Source organism: Heloderma suspectum, chromosome 2 (genome assembly GCF_057233095.1).
Source record: "Heloderma suspectum isolate Gila_16-S chromosome 2, 16-S_ref, whole genome shotgun sequence".
Taxonomy (NCBI): Eukaryota; Metazoa; Chordata; class Lepidosauria; order Squamata; family Helodermatidae; genus Heloderma; species Heloderma suspectum.
In genome coordinates, this window is record NC_139459.1 from 225,339,537 (window position 1) to 225,365,603 (window position 26,067).

At 44.0% G+C, this 26,067-nt stretch overlaps 1 protein-coding gene across 7 annotated transcripts in view; it reads right to left on the reverse strand.

Annotated features, from left to right (window-relative positions):
- The window catches only part of GAS7 (growth arrest specific 7), a 180,968-nt gene that overhangs the window by 47,307 nt on the left and 107,594 nt on the right, over window positions 1-26,067 (reverse strand). For all 7 annotated transcript variants that reach the window (XR_014788315.1, XR_014788314.1, XM_084838289.1 and 4 more), the window contains exons 3-4: window positions 3,909-3,986; window positions 2,009-2,094 (exon numbers count right to left, since the gene is read on the reverse strand). Coding sequence is in view for 5 of the 7 variants with exons in the window: in XM_084838289.1 (XP_084694415.1) it covers window positions 2,009-2,094; window positions 3,909-3,986 (164 nt within the window). In the remaining 2 variants the exon portion in view is untranslated. The remainder of the gene's footprint in view (window positions 1-2,008; window positions 2,095-3,908; window positions 3,987-26,067) is intronic.

The window sequence follows — 26,067 nt, forward strand, 5'->3', positions numbered from 1 at the left end:
AACCAAATTATACGACAGGCTCCAATGCAATGATATGCTGGGTATCTATTCACCTCTTGCCGTTATTACTACATTGCTAAACTGAATGAAACAATTACACATTCAATGATTTTTAAAAAAATCTACTGGTTTATGACCAGAGTTAAGGCTCTCTCATGTTGGCTCAAGCTCCACAAAACCAGGAAAATTGGAAGCTAAGGATAATGCCTTAACAGACATGCCCCAGAATCAGTGATTATGTTGTGCTATGTCAGCAATTGTGCTTGCTTACAACTTACCTTCCATGCACCCACACTTTTTCTTGGCTTTTCAGGCCCAAATCCAGATGGGGAGGATGAAGTGCCTGGGACTAGCAAAGATGTCCCATGTTGTCCTGGTCCTGTATTGCTTTATGAAACATCTGAACCTTACTGTATTGCTGGAGGAATCCTCCTGTGAGTTGACCCATGCATGTCTGTTGCTTGTAAGCAAGCACAATTTGTGACATTGCACATCATTACTGATCATGGAGCATGTCTGTTAAGGCATCAGCCTTAGCTTGCAATTTCCTGGCTTTGTAGAGTTTGAGCCAACATGAGAGAGCCCTTTAAGCCCTTAAACCAGCAGGGTTTTTTTTAATCATTGGATTTTCCTGATTTTTAAAAAGGAAATTTATTAGGACAGTGTTCTGAAAAAACACTTAAATGGATCCCAGCATAGCTTTTTCCTTTTCTTCCCTCTCCACATCACTTCACAGTGATCTGTCCCTCAGTGTTCAAAATTACCTCACTCTTACCTCAGTTGACACTTTCCTGATACCCTTTCCCCACTGTCAAAGCACTGACAGGAACAGTGGTATTCAAAACACTGGAGTACAAACAGTATTCTTGCTTCACAGTGAAACTGAGCATGCCCAACAGAATTGTGCCAGCAACTGCTGTCATAGGCTTTCATGGTACAGAAAAACCTTGCTAACTTTTAAACAGCTGCTCAGAATTTCACCAAATCACTGAAAGGCACACCTCCTTGATAAGCCTGAGGAAAGTACATCAGCCGTTTCCTCCAGAATTTCATAGAAATATATGATATGCCTGGTCGCACTTGAGCAAAAAGTAGAAGTGTGTCAATTTTCAGTACGTTTTAACTTGCTGCATCTGTGGCAATTTGTATCAGATTGGTTTGAAATTTTGCATGATTGTAGACCACATCAGGTAAATTACAGACACCATGTTTCATGTTATTAGCTCTACAGGTGTCATTTTTATAAGCAGTAGAATTTTGAGACTTACAATGGCAGAACCTTTTTTTTTGCAACACACCTTAACTAAAGAGGCACTCCTGGGTCCCTGTAACAAACCTCTAGAAAGTCTATGACCTAAAGATCTAACCCACATATTTTTGCAAGGGGATTTCAAGCCACCAACTGGTTTGAATTATCTCAATGTGTTCTCAAGTAATGGGTAACGGAAGAGTTTGAAGGAATCTTTTTTTATTTCACACAAACCTTGGGAGTGTGGAATTCATTGCTACAAGACCGGACTGGAGTCTTGCAAGAGTGAAGAAAGAATGCCTTGGTAATAAAGACCGTTTTGATGGTCATGTCCCATAGTGCAAGAGGAAGAAGATGCTCAGTGTAATGGCTACTAGAAATGTGACTAATTCCAATTAAACCTTGAGAAAAAGGAAAGCACATTGCATGACTAGCCTGAAGAACTCCATGCTACAAAATGATCACAGATGGCTAAAGCTGAGCCAGATCAATAAGAGCTTCCAGAGATAAAAATAGCAAGCAGAGAGAGAGAGAGAGAGAGAGAGAGAGAGAGAGAGAGAGAGAGAGAGAGATTGTTCAGGAATACAAGGCACAGCACAAGCTTGGACTCTGCTGTGCAGGGATAATTCAATTTTTAAATGAAATAAGGTTCCAATGCTTCCTCCCACTAGAAATATCTAGTAGCACTCTTTCTAAATAAATATACATAAGTATGGAGAACAGCCTTTCTCTGTGACCAGGAGCATTCTCTGTGCTTACCTGGGTGTCACTGCCAACTCTGCGGAGACTCATGTGGCTTGGTTCTAGTTGGGGTACCAAAGTTCCTGGTATGTGATACCCATTCACTGTAAAGAAGAGACAAGTAGCTTAGGCTGAGGAGCTGGTGTAATTCAAAAGGAGGGAGAAAATGAGTTTATGCAGCCTCTGAGGCCCAAAATAAAGTAATTTGCCTGGCATATCTCAACAGGTGTTAGTGCATAATTCAAACCTCTCTACCACAAATTCAGGAGATCTATATAAAACACATTCTGCACAGACATAAATGGCAAAATATGCAGAAATAGATTCAATGTTACCAACTAGAATTCACCAGTTGCAAAGTGGTTACTGGGACAGATTTCCTGTACGGGCACAAGCTCGGTTAAACCCTGTAACAAGGTTAGACAAGCCCACTTAAGTGAAATGATCTCAAGATCTCTAAGACAATATAGGCAATACATATATGTGTGAATGGTCCTACATGTTATTGTTTTGGGTTTAGGCTACCCCTCCCCCCAGCTCTATCTGGGCTGGAATTATCTTCCTCCTTGCTTTTTAGGGTCCATTTCAGAGGGGGCATTATGTTGTGACACCATTTACTTATTAGCAGAACAGAACTGCATGGTAGAGAGGATAAATGACAGACCTGGAAGCATCAGCAGGAAGGAATTCATCCTAAACCTGTCTATTCCTCATTACTGGCATGTGATTTCCCCCATAGCTCCTTGTTCAATGCTGATTATTTTTAACTCCTGTAGTTTGGAAGGCGGAGACCACTTGAGAAGAATGAGATGTGCTCCAACCGTAATTTCAGCTGATGCTATCTGTCACCTAGCCTCTCTCATTGCTCAAACCTCAAGGATCTCAAAAGGAGCCAGCACCATAAATATAAATATCTTGTTAATAGCCAAGGGACAGATCATAGGAATATAGAAAAAATAAGACATACTCCTTCATGAGCAGTGGCGTAATGGTAAATTTTGAAGTGCAGGCGCTCATCCTAACAGTCCCCATAACTGCACCCCCAAGGAGAATCCAAAAATGCAGGCAGCTGCATTGATCCATATCAACACAGCCGTACTAGCAGTTTTCATCTCCACCAAAAGCAGATATTTTGTAAAGCTACTGGATCTTAATTGCCCATTCAAGACCAAGCCACCCCAAAATATGTTGCATTACAACAGGGAACGATATATTGGGCCAATTCGCAGGATCACAGAGGGGAAAATAAGCCATGGTAGCTTATTTTCCCCCCATGCATGCTGGTCGCATTCCAGGGGGGATTGACACAATTACCCTCAGCTTTTCATGTCATGTAAACTTGGCTAGGGTAGCCTGTTGGTATGGATAACAAGTCACCCAGAACCCATCGGCTGTTGTAGGGTTCTAGGTGGTTTCTTATCCACAGCAACAAGCCACCCTGGCCAGCTTTGCACAACTTGACAAGCCATGCTGTCCTAGTAATTATACTAAATCCCATGGCATGCGGCAGGCATGCATGGAGGGGGGGAAAAGCCACAGTGGCTTCCCCCACCCTCCTCTGTGATTGTGTGAACCCAGTCATTGTTGCTGGGAATATTCATTTCCCACTAGTAACTGTGAGGGTTGCAGCTAAGCTCAGAGGGAACAGAGAATTCTGAGGGGGGTACCAGATGACATCAGCATCCCTGCTAATTAAAAAGTGCCAGTACTGCAGCCACTGTTCATGAACCATAACTCTGCTGTGGAAGCACAGTGCATTGGCCTATAGGTACCGTTTTCATTGCCAGGCAATGGAGGTGCCATAGCTTTGCTCGCCACTTGGTACAGAATGCCATATAAAACATAAAACACAAAAGATCGTGTGCATTTTCTTTCAGGAAATCTGATGCACGTGCCTTCCAGCTGATTTGTCCCATACCTGTAGGCAAGGAATTCTTCTGTGTCACAGGGCTCTTTGGGGTTCCAGGCACACTGCTTGGCCGCTCCCAAGTAGTCTCTGTTAAAAAAAAATCAATGTGAGTGTAGGCAGAAACACTAGTGAGTGAGTGTGTGTGTGTGTGTGTGTGTGTGACCTCCTCCTGCCTCTTCCAATATACAATGGTGCTTATAAATGCCTACCATTGTCAGATAAGGGGGTTTAACTCCTGATTTGTGCAGATTTATATAGCGCTCAAGAACATCTGCCAATTGTTTCAGATAGAATTGTGTCACTTGAGAGCATGCACAAAGGAGAGCTTTTCCCCTCTGGCATTTTTCACAACGATTAGAGGAAGCTGCTCTATAGCCCCACTCTGTTCCCATCCGATGTGTACAACCCAGAACACTATGCATGTCTAGACTGCGGGAGTCAGGAAATCAGAAGCAAGACACCTGATCTCCCAAACCTCCTTCTCAGAAAAGGCTTAATTTGAGCCAGTGCTCAGCAGAGCCATGCCCCTGGCCTATCATCATCATCGTTATTAACATTCATATCCCACCTTTTTTCCTCTTACAAGGAACCCAAGGTGGCTTAAATGGTCCTCTTCCTTTCCAATTTAACCCCACAACAGCCCTGTGAGGTAGGTTAGGCTAAGAGTCAGTGACTGGCCCAAAGTAACCCAGGGAGCTTCATGGCCAACTAGAACCTGGGTCCCCCAAATCCTAGTCCAACATTCTAACCACTACACCACACTGGTTCTTCAGTGCCATGGCTCAGCTCTGGAATTTGTAAAGTAAAGAACACGTTGCGCACATGCAAAGTACCTTTCCCTGATCACTGGAGTAACCATAATCAGGTTTCAACACATATCTGAGATTAAAACAAAGGGCTCTTAGGAAAGAGGACTATCGTACGCTCTAAAGTGTATACTGCTACCACTCAGCTAGAAGAGCTATCTGTGCAAAATGCGTTAGCTGCCAACTCTGTTTTCTACTCCACTCCTTTCCTTTGGAATGCATTTTTCCCTACTCTAAATTGCTCATAAGCAAGTGAATTTGCTGGGAGCATATTGAGCAAAAATGCCTCTTCCTTTATTAAGCTATTGGAACATTAAAAGCAACAACATTCTCCTTTAGGTTTCACAGCTATGCCAGAGAATGCACTGCTTCATGGCACATGGATAACATTTGGCAAGAAACCAGAGTTCAGCAGGAAATCATTGCAGCCGCTTTTCAAATGATAACCACAAGGCAGCATTTCTGGTGGTAGGTGGTGCGGTAACTTTGGATTAACCTCAGACTGCAGCTTGCTGTACTCAGAGGCATTACCAGAGACAAGGAGAACTCAGTCGCTGGCCTACAAATGATGCAATGCCGTTTTCTTTTTATGACTGCAGGTCAAAGATGATTTGAAGCACCTACAGTTTTCGTACTGAGAGGCTGTGTGCTAGATGTATGCAAGTCAAGCATATAAATGACTTAAAAAGTAGGACCACAAGCTGCACACCAAGCTACTTCTAAATGAGGAATGCTGTAGGAAGCATTACACAAGGAGGGAGCTTGGAAAAGCCACAAAGAGGGTACATGCATGGGCAAAATCTCACAAGCATGGCTTTAAATCTGTTGAACATGGGATGATAATTAAAGATCAGGACACATGTCCCATCAGTGGCTGACAGCAACATTTTGGAACTACAGATCAAGCACTTTGGCCAGCTAAAGGCTACACTTCTCTTTCTCATGCCCTTTCTCACCATTCTGTCTTCTACTCATACCTCTTCCCTCACTCACTAAAGGATTTGTACCCATGGCTGACCCAGATTAGGTGCTGCCCTGCAGCACATCTCATGCCCCCATAATAAAATTTTCATTTGTGTACCACTGGTTTTATAGAATAATAGTACTTTAAAAAGTAGTATTTTAAAAGGAATGCCTTGTAACTGACAGTCTTTCCACAAAATTGTACGTATGAATACAATAACTGGGCAGTTATTACTCAGCTGTCACTCAAGAGTCTGCTCTGCTTATGAGCAGCATCCAACAGATGCTGCGCCCCACTGATTTGGTGCCACAAACATCCCCTCCCTGTGATTCCCATTGCGCAAATGGGACCTACTGCTTGTGCATCAGAGATATAACATTTCCTAGAGGAAGCCCTGAATGCGTGGAAACACTCTTTTCTGGATCGGGGCAAGTCTCTGGAACTCCCTTATGCAAGGTCTGCTAACCTGTCCCATTCCAGAAATGAGTATTTCTGTTCGTTTCCAGTTCCTCCCGGAAGTGCTAAATCTCTGTTATGTAAGCAGTGGGTGCTGCTTGCAGAACAGAATCGGCAGGGGTGCAGCACCCTGTTGGATATCGCCCTCCCTTGCAGGAATATCACAGCTTCCCGGTACAATACTTTGCAACTGGGAGAATGTGATTTTTATTCCAGCAAATGTATCCACTGATATTATGAGTGCTGTGCGAAATACATTTTTTAACTTTAAATCTTGTGTTTTCCTTTAAAACTTATTAGGCACTGCTTTATGACAACTATGGGTCGCTCTAGTCCAGTGCAGCCTACTCTCATTGGGAAAAAAAAATATCCCCAGGGTCTCGGGTAGTGGTCTAACAGCCCTGCTCCCCAAGATTCTTTTAAGTAGAGATGCCAGGGCCTGAACATGGGACATTATACACGTAAGCATGTAGTGGCAATACCACTGAGCTATGGCCTCTTCCATATCTAATTGTTTTGTGAACTGCTCAGAGTTTTTTGGCTACTGGGTGGTATAGAAATGAAGTAAGTAAGTAGTAAGTAAAGTGATAAACATGAGATGTGATATCACCTGTGGCAATGCTTCCAACCCAGCCAATTATCTTGGGGGTGGGATATCACATCACTGGCACTGAAATCAGGACTAGCACAACTACAGTACTAAAGAAAAGATCCATCTGAATATGCCCTGAGAGATGATTTGCTCAATCCTTGGAATTAGGTCTTTTTTTCTTCCCAAATTACACCATGTTTGAGGTGGATGGGTTATCAGTCATTCATCATGAGTCACAACTGCATATGCTAGAATTGTACTCACATTAGGAAGATGTCTGGTTCACATGCAAAAAATAAAATAAAAAATCACTGTTTTCATTTGAGTTCAAAGATTCAGAAGACCAGTTCACCACAAGCACAGTGGAATCCATGTAGTAAGAAACACCCGTCACACACTGGAGAATCATGTAAATTGATCCCAAAGTTGAACTTCACGCATGTTACTAATGAAACATGTTACCCTTCCAAAATGCTAAGGCAACCTTGCTTGACTGCAACCATTTTCCTTATAAAACTATTACCATCATTTTCAGTAATACTGGTGTTTCTGCTCATTTGCCCCCAGAAGCACTCTGTTGCATGAGCATTGGGTACCACTTGAGCAACATAATAAGCAAGGCTGGCTGTGTACAAAACAAAAATGGCGGTGGGCCACACGTGCGGATGGGCAGCACTGGATACTGCCCGTGTGTGTGTGTGTGTGTGTGTAAATTTTGCTTAGTCTCCTGGAACTCCCGCAACTGCATATCCAGTTCTAAACATCATCGTCCCCCAATGGTGTAGAAATTCTTTTGGCCCAAGCAGTCAAGTGCAAATTATCAGTCCCTGCAGGTTTAAAAATATAAAACAGCACTGAAGGCAAACAATTAGCAAGTGTAATATTATTAATGCTATAATTTGCTTAGCATTCAATTTCCTATTTGCCTGTCTGAGTTACAGCTTTTATTTTAGGCTTGTTTGGAATGTCTGCATAGTGTTGAGATGGCAATAGTGAGTCATATGGGATTGCAGCACTGCAGAGTACACAAGTGTTTGATTAAAGCGTAGAAGCATTAGCACTTTATGTGTGTGTTTCATGATATAAAGGGGAAAAGAAAAACACTGAATAACTCTTAATAAAAAAAGATGAGGTGGGGAAGAATCAAATATTGTTTCTCTGAAAAGTGTTATCCTTGTGTTTTACATTTTTAGTACCAACAGCTACCAGGCATAACAGATCACATTGATTCATTTACTGGCTATATTTATATAGTTGCTCCATAACACTAGTTATCTAGGCAGCTCACAAAACAAAATCAAAGAGTGAACATGTCAAACAGCCGAGAAATTATTTCAATTTGTACAGACTTTCCATGAAGCTCAAAGTGGAAGTTCCAACTAGGGCACTATGGATCTTTCACACTCTGACTCTAATTAGAGAAATAAACTCGAGCTAAGCTAGAATTCTCAACAATGTATTGCTACAATTTGCTGGTATTTCTTGCATTTATGGCCCCGCCCACTTACCCGCAGCCCCGCCCACCACTGGAATGCAGCCCTTGGGGTGAAAGAGATTCTCCTCTAAGCTAGATGAGGCGCTGCTGCTACAAGGCAGCAACTCCAGAGGGCCATTACTGTATGAAGGAGTCTTCCCAGCTCATTCTACCCTGGAGGCCATGCGACGGCCACTCAACTACTCCTACTTGACTCATATCAAGCGAGGCTTAATCAAGCTCTGGGGTGACCCCAGTGCTGCCCTCAGCTCACTCCCACCTTGCATGCTCGGCAGCTGCCAAAACTTTTTCGAGTGGAGCTTAGCAGTTCCTCTCATCCCTCATTTTTTAAACACTGCCTGCCCTTCTCTCCTGGTTTTGTTCACAGGCACAATCTGAACTTGCCTCTATAATCATTATCCCATTAGACCAAGGATGGGGGAATGTATAGCCAATGGTGAGGGATGATGGGAATTGTGGCCCAACATCTGGAGGGCCACATGTTCCCCACCCCTGCTTTAGACAATCCAACATACCTTGTCTGATAAGATGTGTTTGGATTTCATCCGGCTATTGAACATATTCTCCTTCAAGAGGGTTTCACTTCAAAAAGACCTAGGTGGACTCCAGCAATGGAAATTATATCCATCTTTGGAAAGCCTGAAGTCTTGCAGTCATGCAGCAAAAACAAAATCCAACTTGTCTTTCTGGCACTGTACTACTGACCTTTAATAAGAGTCAATTAAAATCTTCATTAGTTGCTAGTCATCTCCCATAAAAGCTACCAGTTCTAATCTCACACTCAGAATTGCCTAAATGGCACCACAGACGCAGTGCAATATGTCCATCAGCTGTGGACTGGTGTCACATTTCTAATATTTGTGAAAATTATGTCAGCTACATTTCATTAATATACAAATGAATGTTTTTAAGTTTCTCTGTTAGCCCTCAGTGCTAAATATTTAAAAGTTGGTTTAAATATTTACACATTCTCATTCTTTCCACAGCCAATATATATTTAAAAGAATGATCCAAATCCAGACTTCAGAGAGAGAGAAATCTGATATGATTAATTGTAATACAGCTATTGATTTAGAATGATTCTGAAACATTTAGCAAAAACAAAATAGTTTCCTTTGCCCAGGTTGCAGGAATTTAAACTATTGCAGGGAATCAGCTCACATTTTTCCCTTCAGAAATAAAGCCTTGTATTTTCATGCTTTTTGAAAGAAATAATTCAGCAGAACCATCCTTAATTCTTACACATGAAAAGATGAAACACACTGGCATTCCAGACTAATTGTTATGTAACAGAAGATTCCCTGCCAACCCTGCAGTGTTACACTGCCATATACTGGCAGTCACTAAAATAACAAGGCAGTCCACGATTATAGGAGTTCTTAGAACAGAAGAAGCCAATCAGTCTGCTTTTGCAGAAAAGGCATATACACCATTGGCACCAACACAGATTTTTCATGAAGCCAATACGGTTTGCAGTAATAGCTCTATTCAATTGATCTTGGCAGTCCAGCATGATTGCGACATAAGAATTATTTTAGTTGCCGCTGCTTAAGTGCTAGCGAACTCAAACAGAGGGCTACTATACAGGATGGTATACTGCCACAGTGTGTATACAGTGAAGAAATTAGGAGGAAAGGGATACACGAGATGGAATGGAGAAGTATACTGAATTCCAGAAAATGCACCTCAAACAGATGCTAAGCAGCTCCTAAGCAGTAGATATTAGAGGTGTGAAAACAGATATCCCTTGTGCTGGCTACCTATGCCTGCTCTATGCCTGGTGGTCACATCCCCTGATGGCTATATGTTTAGCTTCAGGAAGAATGGGCACTATGCATGCAGGTCTCCTCAATACGAAGGGGAATCCTAATTGGCCCAAGATTCCCCTTCGTGTGGAGGAGCCCTGCACACATAGGATGCTTTCTCACTGAAGTTGCATGCTGAGCACCAAAGGGGGTGCGTCAGCATGGCTGGTCAGTGAGGTGGGCAAGTGCAATTCCACTGCCTCCTCACATGTTGGGTGAACATGGAAGGGAGGTCATCTGTACCAGCCCCTCTATTAAGATCAAGATATGTAATGGGAATGCAGAATAAGGCTTTTCCCAAAACTGCCCTTTGTCCCTGTATTATCTCCCTGCATGGGGTGGCGGTGGTGGTTTCTACCAACGCCTGGTGGCTCCTAGGTACCTAGCACTTAGGGAAGTGAGCAGCTTCTGCTTCAACAGGCTATGCCACCCACCTCTGCAGTGCCCCAGATCCCTCTCATTCCATGGGCTCCCACAACATTTCACTCTCCAAGGTTCCAGCTGGCCTCGACCCTCTGGAGTGTCTTCTTCCAGCATTGGTTCATCATGAGGCTGCCTGTCACTCATGTATGTCATCATTTTGAGAAGATGGTTGCCACAGCCAAACCACCCAAGTGTTTCCATGATGCAGGGGCTACTGAACTTAAGAAGAGCCTCGATGGATCAGATCAAAGGTCCATCTAGTCCAGCATTCTGTTCACACAGTGGCCAGCAAGCCCATGGGAAACACACAATCATGACATGAGTGCAACGGCACCCTCCCACCTCAACAACTGGTGTACATACATATGCTGCCTGTGATACTGGAAGAAGCATACAGCCATCAGGACTAGTAGCCACAGACAGCCTTATCCTCCATGAATTTGTCCAGTTACCTTTTAAAACCATCCAAATTGGTTGCCATCACTACACCTTGTGGTAGCTAATTCCATAGTTTAACTATGCACTGTGTGACGAAGTACTTCCTTTTATCTGTCCTGAATCTCCCACCACGTAGCTTCATGGGATGACCTGAGAGAGGGAGAAAAATGTCTCCCTATCCACTTTCTCCACAGCATGCATAATTTTGTACACTTCTATCATGTCTCCCCTTACTCACCCTTTTTTCTAAGCTAAACAGTCTGAGATGTTGTAACCCTTCCTCATAAGGGAGTTGCTCCAGCCCCTTGATCATTTAGTTACCCATTTCTGCACTTTTTCCAACTCTGCAGTATCCTTTTTTAGGTGCGGTGACCAGAACTGTACACAGTATTCCAAGTGTGTCACACCACGGATTTGTATAAGGGGAGTATGAACTTGGCAGTTTCATTTTCAATTCCTTTCCTAATTATGCCTAACATGGAATTTGCCTTTCTCACAGCAGCCGCACATTGGATTGACATTTTCATTGAAATGTCCACCACAACCCCAAGATGTCTTTCTTGGTCAGTCATGGCTAGCTCAGATCTCATCAGTGTATACGTGAAGTTGAGATATTTTGCCCCAGTGTGCATCACTTTACACTTGCTTACATTGAACTGCATTTGTCATTTTTATGCCCATTCTTCCCAGTTTGGCGAGATACTTTTGGAGCTCTTCACAACCCCTTAACTACCCTAAATAATTTGGTGTCACCAGCAAACGTGGCTACCTCACTGCTCAATTCCAGATCATTTTTGTACACGTTGAAAAGCATTGGTCCCAACAGAGATCTTTTTACATCCCTCCATTGGGAGAATTTACCATTTATTCCTACTCTCTGCTTTCTGTTCTTTAACCAGTGACTGATCCATAAGAGGCCTTCTCCTCTTATTCCATTACTGCTAAGTTTGCTCAGGAGTGTTTGGTGAGGGACTTCGTCAAAAGCCTTTTGGAAGTCCAAGTAAACAATGTCTACTGGATCACTCCTGTCCATATGTTTACTGTCACTCCCAAAGAACTCTAAAAGGTTAGGGAGACAGAACTTACTTCTGCGGAAGCCATGTTGATTCTTTTTTCAGCAGGGCTTGTCTTTCAAAATGCTGACTAATTTATCTTTAATCATGCTTTCAACCAATTTTCCCAGAACAGACATTAAGCTAACTGACCTGTAATTTCCCAGATCCCCCTTGCATCCCTTTTTAAAAATTAATGTTACATTGGCCATTCTTCAGTCCTCTGGTACAGAGGCTGATCTTAGGGACATGTTACGTATTTTGTTAGAACATCAGCAATTTCACATTTGAGTTCTTTAAGAACTGGATACCATCTGGGCCTAGTGATTTATTAATTTTCAATATATCAATAAGGTTGAGGACTTCATCTTTTGTCACCACTGTTTGCCTCAGTTTCTCAGATTGCCTTCCTGAAAACATTAGTTCAGGCACAGATAGCTGTCCTACATTTTTTGCAGTAAACACAGATGAAACGAATTCATTCCGTTTCTCTGCAAACTCCTTATCCTCCTTTAGTACTCCCTGAACTCTGTTGTCATCCAATGGTCCAACTGCCTCCCTAGCTGGTTTCCTGCTTCTGATATATTTAAAGATTTCTGTATTGTTGGCCTTGATGTTGTTAGCGATACGCTCCTCAAAATGCTTTAAAAAAATCTCTTATTGTCTGCTTGCATCTCATTTCTGCAAGTTTGTTCTCACTTTTATTCTCCTCATTTGGGCAAGACTTTCATTTTCTGAAGGAAGCCTTCTTTTCTTGGCAGTGTTGCACAACAGTCTCAGTGCTTTACTAGCAGTAGGCACTGGAAGCAATACCCTTTCCTCTGTGTAATAGAGAGGGTTTGAGACAGCCTTATTCCAGAAAAGTTTTCTCTTTTAACTGGTGGTGGTTTGTGTTTGAAAATAAGTGCACAGCCAACAATCAACCTGCACAAATGTATAACTGTTTTAGGCAGTAGAATTTCATTTAGGGAACAATCCTATGGCTGCTACTCAGCGGCTAGACAGCCATAGGATACGTCAGTTTCTAGGAATTGACCTCGGAGCCCATGCTCCAAAGTCAGTTCCCTGAGAACCGACCTTCCCCCACTCCCATGCTGCCTCACAGGCAGCTCGGAACGGCCCCACACTCCATTCTCGGAAGAGGAGCATGGGGCGGCAAAAACAGGGTGCTCCTGGGGGTGTTCCAGGGCGGGGAAGGCAAAAATGCTGGTATTACACATCCTATGTTTTGTCCAGCAGCTGCTTCCCCCACTCCGCCTTCCTGCGGCTAGACAGCCAAAATCGTCTGTCTAGCCACAAATGCAGGGCGGCTGAAGCACGGAGGGGACGATCCCCTCCGCGCTTCTCCTGCCCTGCACTGGATAGGTGGTCGCCTCTGAGTTCGGAGGCGGCTGCCTATCCTGATAAGATTGCGCCCTCCAAGTAGTTACATTGAAATGGCAGACCGGTCTAGATATGGAGGTGTGTTTTTTTTAATGATTGTACTTTATTCAGAGATTTAGAAAGCTGTATTTGGGGAGCTTGCCACATATTATGAATGTATTACTGAAATATCATGCTCGTTAATTAGTTCTGCTACTTTACTGAAAAGGCTCATGAGTAAGACGATGTAGATGAAATGGGGGGAAAGAATGGCATCCCTTTGAGCCAAGCAATTTGAGTTGAACAACTTAGCTGCTAAATTTGAGCCAATCAATTCCTCTGTCAGTTTTATCACTGGCAAGAGCAGAGTTATGGACTGTGTTTGGCAGTATTCATGAGTATGCACATATTTTGGCATTTCATAAACTATTTATTTAACACAGTGTGTTATTACTGTGGAATGCTATTACCATTATTTATTATTTATATTTCATTCCCCCACCTCAGTTTCACTTACCGTCTTAGCCAAAAGACACAATGATCAGCACAAAAACACAATTACTATATACACAGGACAAAAGTCCAAAAATAAAAGAACTTACTCATGAAATCAGTAATGGGATTATAGTATCCAATTTGGACCAGAACAATTTTGCATAAAGCAATTGGAAAAAAATATAAATATTAATAAAATATTGGACGCTTAAGAATAATACATATAACATAATATATATTGTGCTTTACAGAGAAACAGCCAAAAAAGAGGAGTGCATTGTATATAGCACTTTCAATGCTTACTGGGTGCGTGCATGTGGGTGTGTGCCTATGTGTGTGTATGTATGTACAAGGATAATTATATAATAATTATAATAATCATATAATTATGTAATTATACTTGCTTATAGCTAGCTGCAAATAGTGTGTAATAATACTTACACAATGGCCCAGTTCAGATGTCACAACAACCCAGTCTTTTTTTTTTTTAAGGGCTAGCTCCATACTTTTCTGCTGATCCCTTTATGTGTTTGGTAATAAACACTCTTCTGAATGTGTATCACTTTGATCATATGCACTGACCCAGTTCACACGTCACAACCACTCAGGGTTCTGTTTTTTTAAAAACCCTGGGTTGTTGTGACCAAAATGGTAGAGACCAGCGCCCTGTTTCCACGACAATGGAAGGAGAAGCTAATGGAGGAGTACTGGATTTTTTAAAAGGAATCAGCTTTGCTGCCATGTGGTCCATGCAGGGCTCCACGAGCAGGTTCTCTGGAGCAGTAAAAATCGCTTCACAGAACATACTTCCTGGTGGGGGTGGGGGTTGGAGTGAATGTCATCTGACTGACAGGGGCTGCTCAAACAATGAGAGAGGCTTCCCCCCTCCCCTTCCCCCTTTCCCCTGAAAGTCCAGATTTACCTGCATTTCAGGAGCAAGACTCATTGAGCACAATGGGAGTTACTTCCAAGTAGACACACATATGCTTATGGTGGGAAAGAGCAGTAAACACAAAGATGGAAACCAGCCCTCATCGTAACCCACAGGATCTCTATAACGAAGGGTGGAAGTAGTTTCTTCGTAATGCAGTAAACCAAAGAAAGGAGAATCGCAGCCTTGAGATCACACTTTACCGCACTTAGAGAATTTGGGCTTTAAACTGTGCCATGTGAATTGAGGGGGATCTCTGTAAATTCTGTGGGCATTCAGAGAGTGAGGCTCATTGACCACAATGGGAGTTACTTCTGAGGAGACACTAATGGGCTTGTTGTGGGAAAGCAAGCAGTAAACCAGCCCCCATTTTAACCTGCAGGATCACTATAATGAACGGTCGAAGTAGTTCCTTCCTAAGGCAATAAACCAAACAAAGGAGAATCACAGCCTCAAGATCACGCTGTGCCTTGTCAATGAGGGGGTTCTCTGTAGGTTCTGTGGTCATTAAGAGGACAAGCCTCATTCAGCACAATGGGAGGAAACACCCCTTGACTGGGGTCATGGTGAAAGGCACACCCCTGGGCAGGGCTAGCATACCTGAAGTCAATGTGGGGGTTGGGGGACACAGCAACTATACCAGGGAGAACCCGACTTGAGGAAAAGAATCGAACTTTAAGCAGTCTCAGGAAATCCGGTTTTCCCCTGATAATCTCCGGGGTGGCTGCTGGATGGCCACGACATCATCTATCCCTAACAACCTCAACACGCAGCCAGCTCGGAGTAAATCTCTGGTGGAAACACCCCCCAAGTGTGCTGCCTGATTGCTCCTGCTGAGGCTGAACAACCCAGGAAGATCCCATCACCTTTAACAACCCAGTGACACAGCATCCCTGGGTTGGTTTGCTCCTCCCGCTTACAGCAGGAACAATCGGGGGGGGGGGCATGTTTGCTCCCGCTTTGTTGACAACAATGCAGGGCGAACATCAGGCTTGTAATAACACCCATGTTGGTAACACATCCTATAGCTGACATGCGATCGGCTGTTTGAACACATAGGGCTTCCTTCATGGGAACAGTAGGCAGCTAGGGGTCCCATCCCCATGGAGGAAAGCCTACTTGCATAGAATGGGCTCCAATCAGTCTGAGTTGATCACACAGTCTGAGCTGATCACTGGGGGTTGTTGCTAGGGTGTGCGGTGGCATCAAGGATGTGAGCCTAGCCCTGCACACTTCCATGGCTCCTTCACATGTTTGGTTCTCCCATGTCCCGAATGCCTGAATAGGGCTAAGATGAAACAGGCACCAAGTGCTGAACTTTTAAGATATATGCATGTGTTTAGGAGAGAAATGTTGCAGTGGATGTTTGTTCCCCTGTGTTATTACAGTACTGCCACATTCTATATTTGTTTTGTGGCACTGTACTATTATTGAAAAACAGATGACCTCTTTAATTCATATATTGCAACTAAGCCCTGAAAGCTGCATTACAGAAGGGGCTCCAACCTGTGGCCTTTTGCTATGGCAAGCATTTTTATTTATTAAAACATTTATATTCTATATTCTGGTCTAAAATGATCTACGAGGCTGCTAACAAAAGTTTATGATCCATACCACAAAAGGAAATAACTGAAGCCACACAAAATAAACAGCAGAACACAACAGGAAACTGATAACAAATTAGATTCAGCAGTAGGAAACCGGTGGGAACAGCAAACCATGAAAATGTCAAACTCTGAGTCCCAAAAGCTCTCTGAAAGAGCACCACCCTAGAAAGTCAATATCTAAAGATCAACAGAGGTGGGTGGAGGGAGTTGCAATAACCTTGGTGCCGCTGTCAAGATGACTGAATCCCCAGTAGCCCTCTACCGTGATGGCAGTGGCTGGGGGACTTGGATCAGGAACTCCAAGGAGGATTTTAAAACTACATACAGACAGGTTCTTAAGGAATCCGAGACTCAGATGATTAGGACTTTCAAAAGTCAAGGCCAACACTTTGAATTAGCCCCAGAAACCAACGAAGAACCAATGAAGTTGTTTTGGAACTGGCATCATTATGTTCTCCATGGCCCACCTGAGTCTACAGTCTGGCAATCACATTCTGAACCAGTCCTAGTTTCTGTGAAATCCACAAAGACAGCCTCACAGAGCTTTACAGTAATCTAGTCTGAATGTCACTAAGGTTTGAACAGCCATCGCTAGATCATTACTAGCCTGGGAGGGGCACGGCTCAGAAATCAGACTAAACTGGTAAAAAGTACTCTTGGCCACTGCTGCCACCTGGGCATCCAAAAAATGTCAAGTCCAAGAGCACACCCAAATGGCAAGCCTGACTCCCTAGGGGGAGTAAAACTCTATCCAAAGCAGGCTGAACAACCAGCTCTGCAAAAACAATATTCCAAACAGTATTCCAATGTACCAAACAGTACTTCAGTTCTGACTGGATTAAATTTGAGTTCGTTAATCAGTATCTATTTCATCAGTGACCTAAGAAACCTGTCCTGAATTTCCACTGCTTCCTAGGAATAGAGCATGGTTGGGGAACCTGTGGCCCTCCAGATGTTGTTGGAGTACAACTCCCATAATCCCTGACCATTGGCCATGCTGGCTGGAGCTGATGGGAGAGGAAGAACAACAATATCTGGGGGGCACAGCTTCCTCATCCCTGGACTAGAAGGAAAGGAGGGACAGTTGGGCGCCATCAGTATACTAGTGAGCCCATACCCCAGATCTCCAGATGGCTTCTTCCACCCGTTGCACATAGATGTTAAATAGCATGGGACATTAATGAGGTGCGGACACAAACACCACCACAACCACCACCACCCCATGCTCTCCTCAAATACTGTTTGGATGTTTAGAGAATTATTGTTGAATGTTCAAGAAACTGATGTGGGGAGGACTCGGCATTTGACAGAAACAGATTTTAAAATGGGTGAAATATGGCCACCCCTCCCCTGCCAGTCCCCCCCCCGACACACACACACCTTCCCGAGCAAAAAGAAAAGCACACCTGAGTTCACCCCCATTGCTATGAGAAACAGCATATGTCAGAGGCCCCCAACATGGCACACGCGGGGACCTCCGCTGGCACCTGCGAACCTCTCCCCTCCCTGCCCTCTTCAAAATTTTATTTTTTAGTAAAAAGCTTGAAAAAATGATCAGCTGTTCAGTGGACAGGAAGTGAAGGAAAAAGTTGTTTCCTGGCCCCACCCAATCTTCTTCTGCTCATACAGACCTTTCCCCTTTGCATGCTCTCTCTCTCTCTCTTTCTACTCCCAGCTTCTAGCCTTGCTATTTCTCCACCAACCCCCATTGCTCGCTATTTCTCTCCCTTCCCCATCCCTAGCCTTCTTTCTCTCCCTTCCTAGCCCCTAGCCTTGCTCTTTCTCTCCCACTCACCCCTTCATCTTGCTGTTTCTCTCCACTCCATCTCTAACCTTGTAATTTCTCCCCACACACCTCTTTATCTGTTTCTTCCCCCTCCTAGCCTCTAACCTCTTTCTCTCCCCTCTACTCCTTTGCCTTGCTATTTCCCCCTCCCTCCCACCCTCTAGCCTCACTATTTCTTCCTCCCCACCCCACACACCTCTTTTGACAAGCCAACCCCCCACAGCAGCCATTATGTGACTAGCCACATCCTCCATGACAGCCATTTTGTGATGGTGCCCACAACCTTTTCTCAATTTCCCAAATGTGCCCACGGGATCAAAAAGGTTGGGGACACCTGACATTTATCCTTGTAGTGCCATGGTGGACCAGCATTCCCCTATAAACAGCTTCTACCTACCTCATGAAAGGACTGGAATCACTCCAAAACAGCACACTCACTTTGTCCCTCTCCAGCAAGGTGATCCAAAACAGTATTAAAATCCACCAAGAGATCCAGAAGAACCAACAGACATATGCTCCTCCTGTTCATCTCCCAGCACAGGTCATCGACTGGGTGACCAAGGCAGTCTCCAGCCCAAAACTGGGTCAAAGGCTTGACTGAAGACGATCAAAATAATCAGTATCGTCCAAGAATTCCTGGAGCTGGGTCACCAAAACACAACCTGATATCTTGCCTACATAAGGGAAATTGGAGGCTGGTCTAAAATTGTTAGGATCAGATGGCTTAAGTGAGGGGATTTTTAAAAAATAGATGCAGTCTCACCACAGCCTCCTTCAAAACTGTGGGGATCACACCTTACCTCAGAGAGGTGTTTACTAGCTCCCCAACTGAGCTAATCAGCCCGCGTCTAACAGATCTAATTTGCCAATATGGACACAGATAAAGAGTGATAGTTATGAGTCTCACTTCTACAAAAATCTTGTCTACATCCTCAGGCTGCACAAAGTGAAAGGTATTCAAACCACAGGACAAGCAGAAACCTCAGTCAAATTTAAATCCCTATCTAGAATTAATGAGGTTTCCAAGTCAGAATGGATATGAGCAATTTTTTCCCCAAAGTACAAGTCACCATGGTCACAGCAGGCCAAGGGTTCCTTCAGTCCCGTGGCCCCTGATATAGGACCCTGAACTATTTGGATTAGCACTACTGGACAAAACTGCATGGAAGTGGTGAAGTATGTTTTTTGTTGCCATCATTTCCACAGAGTAGGCTCTAAGATGAGCTCTAATGAGCATTTGGATTCGTTGCGAGACTTACACCATCATCACTCAAGCTGTTGTCCCTGCTGTTTCCTCACCCCAAGCACCTCAGAAAACCAAGGAGCTGACTGGACTCTAAACCATGGCAGGGGGCATGTAAAACATATGGCCCCTAGGCTGTATGTGGCATGTCAGCAGATGAATTACAGGCTGCCACTTGCCTGATAAAACACCAGTTTAGAACTTCAAAAGCTGATGTTTAACCAAGTACTTGGAGGGTTGCATTACCTGGATTTTGTGCCACAGAGAGGCTATGCTAATGACTACATCGAAAGAACCCTTAAATAAAATGATTAGTCCAGTCTTATTGTTAATGATGATCAAAGAACCCTACTTGCAGGTCTGTATCCTAAATCATGTGGAGCCATATGAAAAGTGACAAAGGCTTAATTTGAACTGATGGGGGAGTTTCAAGACTACAGTTTACACAGCTGCTGTAGAGACACATCTAAGGAGCAAGAAGAACAGCACAGCTATAACAAATCAGACAAGAAGTGTTTTATGAATAGTGATTTTTAATATGAGAAGACCATGCCTGCTAAGGCACAAGGCCTTTAATTTCAGAAGCAGCTTTATTCCTGTGACCTATGGCAAATGGAGATCAGGCTAGCATAGCATATAGCTGGAACAAAACACACAGAGTATCAAAGGTCTCCTCTAGGAGGAGGTCCAGCAACTCAATGGAGTAACACATTATTGACAGCAGCAGCAGCAGAAACAACTTGTACTCAAAGCCCACGTCCCTCATAGCTGTGAAAGCTTGCAAAGAAAGAAGAACTAGGCCCATTGTTAGGATAGACAGCCAAATGTCTTTTTTTTGAAGCAGGGCAGCCTGCCAACTCCATTTAAAGAGGCATGGGTACGCCCTGTACTGAAGAGATCATCACCAGACTGTCACTCTCTCCAGCTATCGCCCCTCTTCAGACCTTCTGCCTGTAGTTAAGATGTAAAGATTGTGGCAGACGAATTATCTCAGCATCTAATGAGGTCAACTTGCTCTCTCGCATTCTCTCTCTCTCTCTCTCTCTCAGGAACCCACAGAGACACTGCAAGTTGGTGACCGGCCCAGCACACACAGGTCTAGAATAGTGACAGGGTGATGGAGAGGTAACAGACAAAGCCTCATAACCTGACCCACAGCAGCTCAGCAAGAAAGGAGTTGGAGGAGGACACAACCTCCTGACAACAAGGCCATACACACCCCTTTCTAATGGGCTCCCTCCCTTAAATTACATCCTGCAACATGAGGCAGATAAAAACTTTGTGCTAGGCATTTTACATAGGATTCTAATCAGATGCCCATTATTATATCTTTTGACAGTAACTGGTGGGCTAATAAGGGTACCTTATTCACTTGTCCCCTGGGATGAGTATATGCATAGGAGTTGGGACAATCCCTTTACTCTTCTATCTGCATTTTTGTTTTTGTTTTCTCTCTCTCTTCCCAAACGTCTAGTCCAGCCTTCCCTGACCTGGTGCCCTCCAGATGTTTTGGACTACAATTCCCAGCATTCTTGACCATTGCTCATGCTGGCTGAGGCTGATGGGAGTTGAAGCCCCAAACATCTGGAGGATACTAGCGTAGGGGAAGGCTGATCTAGCCCCATCCTGGTCCACTCTAAGTTCACCACCACCAAAAACCCAAGCCAGCCAGACTACTGCTATAAATGCTTTACCACTCCGTAAGAATTTATCTGAGTGCAGGAAAGAAAGCAGACTGGTGAATACAAAGAATGAGGATGGGGGAAAACTGCCTCTCACTGACGTTGGAACATGTGAAGTCATAAATGAACAAAGGGCCTTTGTGCACGTATCGTGTGGGCCGTTCCTTCAAGGTTTTGTTCCCCACCCCCAACAGTAAATTGGGACAACGCTCTGTGAGGAGCTGTGTGTGAATTTTGCTTTACAAGTGGGATATAGTTGGGATCAATACTGTTAGGAACATAGGAAACTGTCTTACACAGAGTCAGACCATGGTCCATCTAGCTCAGTATTGTCTAGCTCAGCCTTACCCAGCCTGGTGCCCTCCATATGTTTTGGACTCCAAGTCCTATCAGTCCCAGCCAGTATGGCCAACAGTCAGGAATGCTGGGAATTATCATCCAAAACATCTGGAGGGCACCAGGTTGGGTAAGGCTGCTCTGCACTGACTGGCAGCAGCTCTCCAAGGTTTCAGATGGGTCTTTCCCAGTCTTACCAGAAAATGCCAGGGGGATTGAACCTGGGACCTGCATGCAGGGCACAGGCTTTATGACTGAGCTACACCACTTCCCTTACCCTGCTGGTGGTAAGAAAGCTATTTCCTTCTAGGAGTTGCACTGGCTGCCAATAAGCTACCAAGCCAATTTCAAAGTGCTTGTGCTGACACAGAAAGCCCTACATAGCTTAGGACCTGGATATCTGGTGGAGCACCGTCTCTTTTATGTACCTGCCCAGATATGAAGATAGAGTGGGGATGCCCTCTTGAGGGTGCCGCATTTCTGGAGCTCAATGCGTGGCAACCTGAGAGAGGGCATCTGTGACACAGGCACCCCAATTCCAATTGTGGAACTCCCTCCCCACTTACATGTGGGTGACGCCAAGTCTTACAAACTTTCAGCACCAGCTGAAGACCTATTAGTTTACCAGGCTTTTAATTGAATTTTCTTCTTTTTTCTTTTGCTGCATAGTTTAAACTGTTTTTTATCTGTTCACTCCGGTTGGTTAGGGGTTGTTGTTTTTTTTGGTCAATGTTGTATTATTTTACTGTGTTTTATTGCTCGCTTTGGGATTATTTTATAATGAAAAGCCAGTAAGTAACAAGCAAATTAAATAGTTAGAATGACTAGGATTCTTTTGACTTTTTCTTGGAATTTATAACCTGAACGTAAGCAGGGACCAAGGTATGTAACTTGGCTCACTTCTTGATCTGCCTTTTCTGGAATGCTGCTCAAAAGCAGATCAGACTAGCCAACCCCAGTGTAGTAATTAATTTCTATAATGAATGGTGCCTACCTACAGTCACAATCTCCTCTGTGTTGTTTATTTCCTGCCTTTCTTCCATGGCAGTGTACACAGTGTTTGCAGGAAGACACCCATCCAGAAACTGGTCAGACCCAGACCTTCCTAGTTTGATCAAGGCTGCTGTACCCTGGAACCATTACTTCATACTTTGCTGGAATACTGAGTCCTGATGTTGGAAATGCTTCATCTAGTCCAGCATTCCATTCACACAGTGGCCAACCAGCTGTTGACAGGAAACCCACAAGCAGGACATGAGTGCAACAGCACCCTCCCACCCATGTTCCCCAGCAACTGGTGCACACAGGCTCACTGCCTCTGGTGCTAGAGGAAGCACACAGCCATCAGGACTAGTAGCCATTGATAGCCTTCTCCTCCAGGAATTTGTCCAACCCCTTGTAAAGCCATCCAAATTGGTGGCCATCACTACATCCTGTGGTAGCGAATTCCATAGTTTGACTATGCACTGTGTGAAGAAGTACTTCTTCCACCTTTGACAAGTAAAATAATGTCTCCGAACTTCTTAGAAAGCAATGCTACATACGAAAAAGGAGATTACACTGCAGCTATCCTTGCTGTTTCAGAAATGTTTCAATTAAAAGTTACTCTCTGTTGCTTTTGCAGTAAAACCACGGGAAAGCATAATTTGAAGAACCCCACCAGGAGCTCCCAACTCTGAACTAAAACTCAACTGCCTACTTAGGAACACTTCAAGAAAAATAAGCAGAACAGATCAAAGGAGGTCTTTATTCTCCAAGTGCATTGCTATGAAAACTGCAGCATAAGAGCTCTCTATCAAAATTACCCATCCATACACCATACCTGCTCTGTTAACAGATGTGATTGTCTTCACTTAGGCAAGACTTTTTGTAAGTGCACATGAAACTCATGTTTTTAATGTCACTGTATTTCCACACATGTGGCTTAAAGAGGGATTGCCTTAAAATGCCCTGGCACATGGGTGTAAGCCTTACATCGGTTACTGTGTACATTCCCCTTCTCTTCCAAGCTCTATTCCTCATTGTTCACATGGGACACAATAAGTCTCCTGTGCAACAATGGGGAGAGCGATAGGGGAGACACCAAACCAGTGAACACTCCTCTATGTCACAAAACTCATCTTGATAACCCTCCCACAACTGGTGCCCTCCAGATGTTTTGTACTACAACTCCCAGCATTCCTGACCATTCGCCATGCTACCTAGGGCTGATGGGAGTTGAAGTCCCAGACATCTGGAGGGCACCAGGTTGGGGAAGGCTGATCTAGATATTAAGGCAGCATCATTTTATTGCCATTCTCTGCTGAAAACAATGTTTCTTGATGCCCAGCTAAAATGCCTTTCTTTTACACTATTCCCTCAAAGGCTGGACTTTCCCCAGTCAACCCCCTCACAAAAATGCTTAGAAAGCCCGGGAAAGGCTCTGGAGGCTGAATATGTCATCTAAAGCACCCGCAAACTACCATGAATGAGGAATGATGAGCACACAATAAAAGCCTCGTCTAGAAAAGCTCAGAGATGCAGCTATCACACCAGATACTGCCTTGTTTAAGTAACTGATTATAGTAGATAAAGATCAAAGGAGCCCAACATCCTCAGCAATGGAAGAGAGAACCACTCCGATATTCGGTTAGAGATGAGGGTTTTACTAAACTCACAGAGTACAAACCTTATCAAGTAGCATCAAGAGGTGCTTCTAGACAAGGCTTTTAAAGTGCTATCAGCTTGCTTTGTTCATGGGATTTTACAGGAGTTTCACACCAAGTTGTCATCATCCTGTAACCTTCCCATGCTTTCCCCCTGCTTCTCCTGTCTTTTCTCATTACAGGGAAAAAACATAAACTTTTCAAGGCACGCAATAGTTGCACAAACACTGACAGTTGTGGATGTTTGATAGCACTCTGACATTTTGCTGGTGGAGGGGGTGCTTTGATGTTACCGGGGGGGGGGGGGATGTTCCAAGAACACACTGTGGGAGCGTTTCACAGCAGATGTGCCATTTTTGTTTCAGGTATCCACTCTGCAAGAGCTTTAATGGCTGATATTGCCTAAAGGTTTAGGGGACACGCAAAATGAAGGACAGACACGTTGATATCTCCTGTTATATGTGGGAGTGCTTTGTCTAATTTTTAAAAAAAAAATTAAAGGAGTACTTGTGCAACTCTATTCTTATAGTGAACTATAAGCATTCTGTCAGGTTGTCATTTCAAATATAAATAAATTTTAGCATTTATTTCAGATGAAATTATTCCTCTTTCCTCCTGAGACAGTTCAACGTGAAGGGAAATTTCGTGTGTGCGGTGTGTTTCAGGAAGATTGGATAAAAGAGATAGTACCCTCGGTAAAAGGAATAAAGACCATAGCTCCATTTTGGGGTGAGGAGAACAAATTGCTGATCTTCTGCTGTTGCACACTTCATGGATGTATTATATTTTAAAAGGCGCACATCCAGGTGAATAGACTCACCTGTGCACGTACTCGCTAGGAATAAAGAAGTGGAAGGAGGAAATTGCTAGCAGAGGGGAAGGATTTTGAAAACACAGCTATTGCTGCATCCTGCCCACATGTGTGGATGAGAGATTGCAGGATATGGGGCACACACACACACAAATCAACAAAACCCCACAATGCCTTCTATGGTGGAGAGTGCCCATTATAACTCCATATTTCTTTTTAAAAACCCACAAAGCTATGATCTGCACTCGCAAGAAGGCTTCTGTCTGGAAGCACCCTAAGTCATTCTCAATAGACTTAATTAAGAGATGTACTGAAGGCGGAGAAAGAAACCACCTACTTTGTAAGTGACTAAATATCTTATAATGAATTGAGCTTATGCAGGTGAGGCCTCGGCAGGAACAATGCATGCATTAAGGAGGAAAGGGCCAAGGCTGGCCTTAGCATGAGGCAGAGTGAGGTGGCTGCCTCAAGCAGCAGACACAGAGAGGTATTGGAAGGAAGAGTGGTGTGTGCCCCAGGGTCTGCCCCTCGACCCCTAGGACAACTTGCTGGCACCAAGTGTGGTGAAGAACTTTGTCCTGTTGCCAGCGTCTAAGCGTGGAAGATTCGACTGCCAGTCCAGTCAGCTTCTATATATAGAGTAGGGGTTTGTCCTTCACCTTAGGCAGCAAAATGTTTTGAACTGGCCCTATGACATGTGCTGGGTAGACAGTAGGAGGCAGTATAGTAAAAGCTACTGTTCTATACAGCAGTGTTCACTGTTTTTCAAGCAGGAGCCACTTTGGATCTAGACATTGCTGTCAAAGCGACTTGGGGCCTTTCCTCTCCACACTTGCAGTCAAGTAGTGATGGTGTGCACTGGACTTGGCTGGAGGCCTTTTCAGGCCTTTCTTTCCTCCTTATTCCCCTCCACATCTTCCAAGGAAGGCCTCTACATCAGTCAAGCAAATTCCAACAGTTTCACTTAGTCCTTGGAGGGGAATGGATCTTTTTCTCATCACACAGCTCTGCTCAGTGCTGCAAAAGCGTAGCTCTACATTGTACGCTCTCACCCACACATTCAATTTCCCCTCCACCGCCAGTATCTGTGCAGTGCACCGCTGCAGCTAGCCAATCACGTTCCTCTTTGCCTGCTGGGCTCCTTCCACACACCCCAGCAAACTGTAAATTGTAGAGGCTGATTGCCCCTGCATTATCCTCTCCCTGCCCCCAGGGTGGCCCAGATCACAGCAGCTGGCC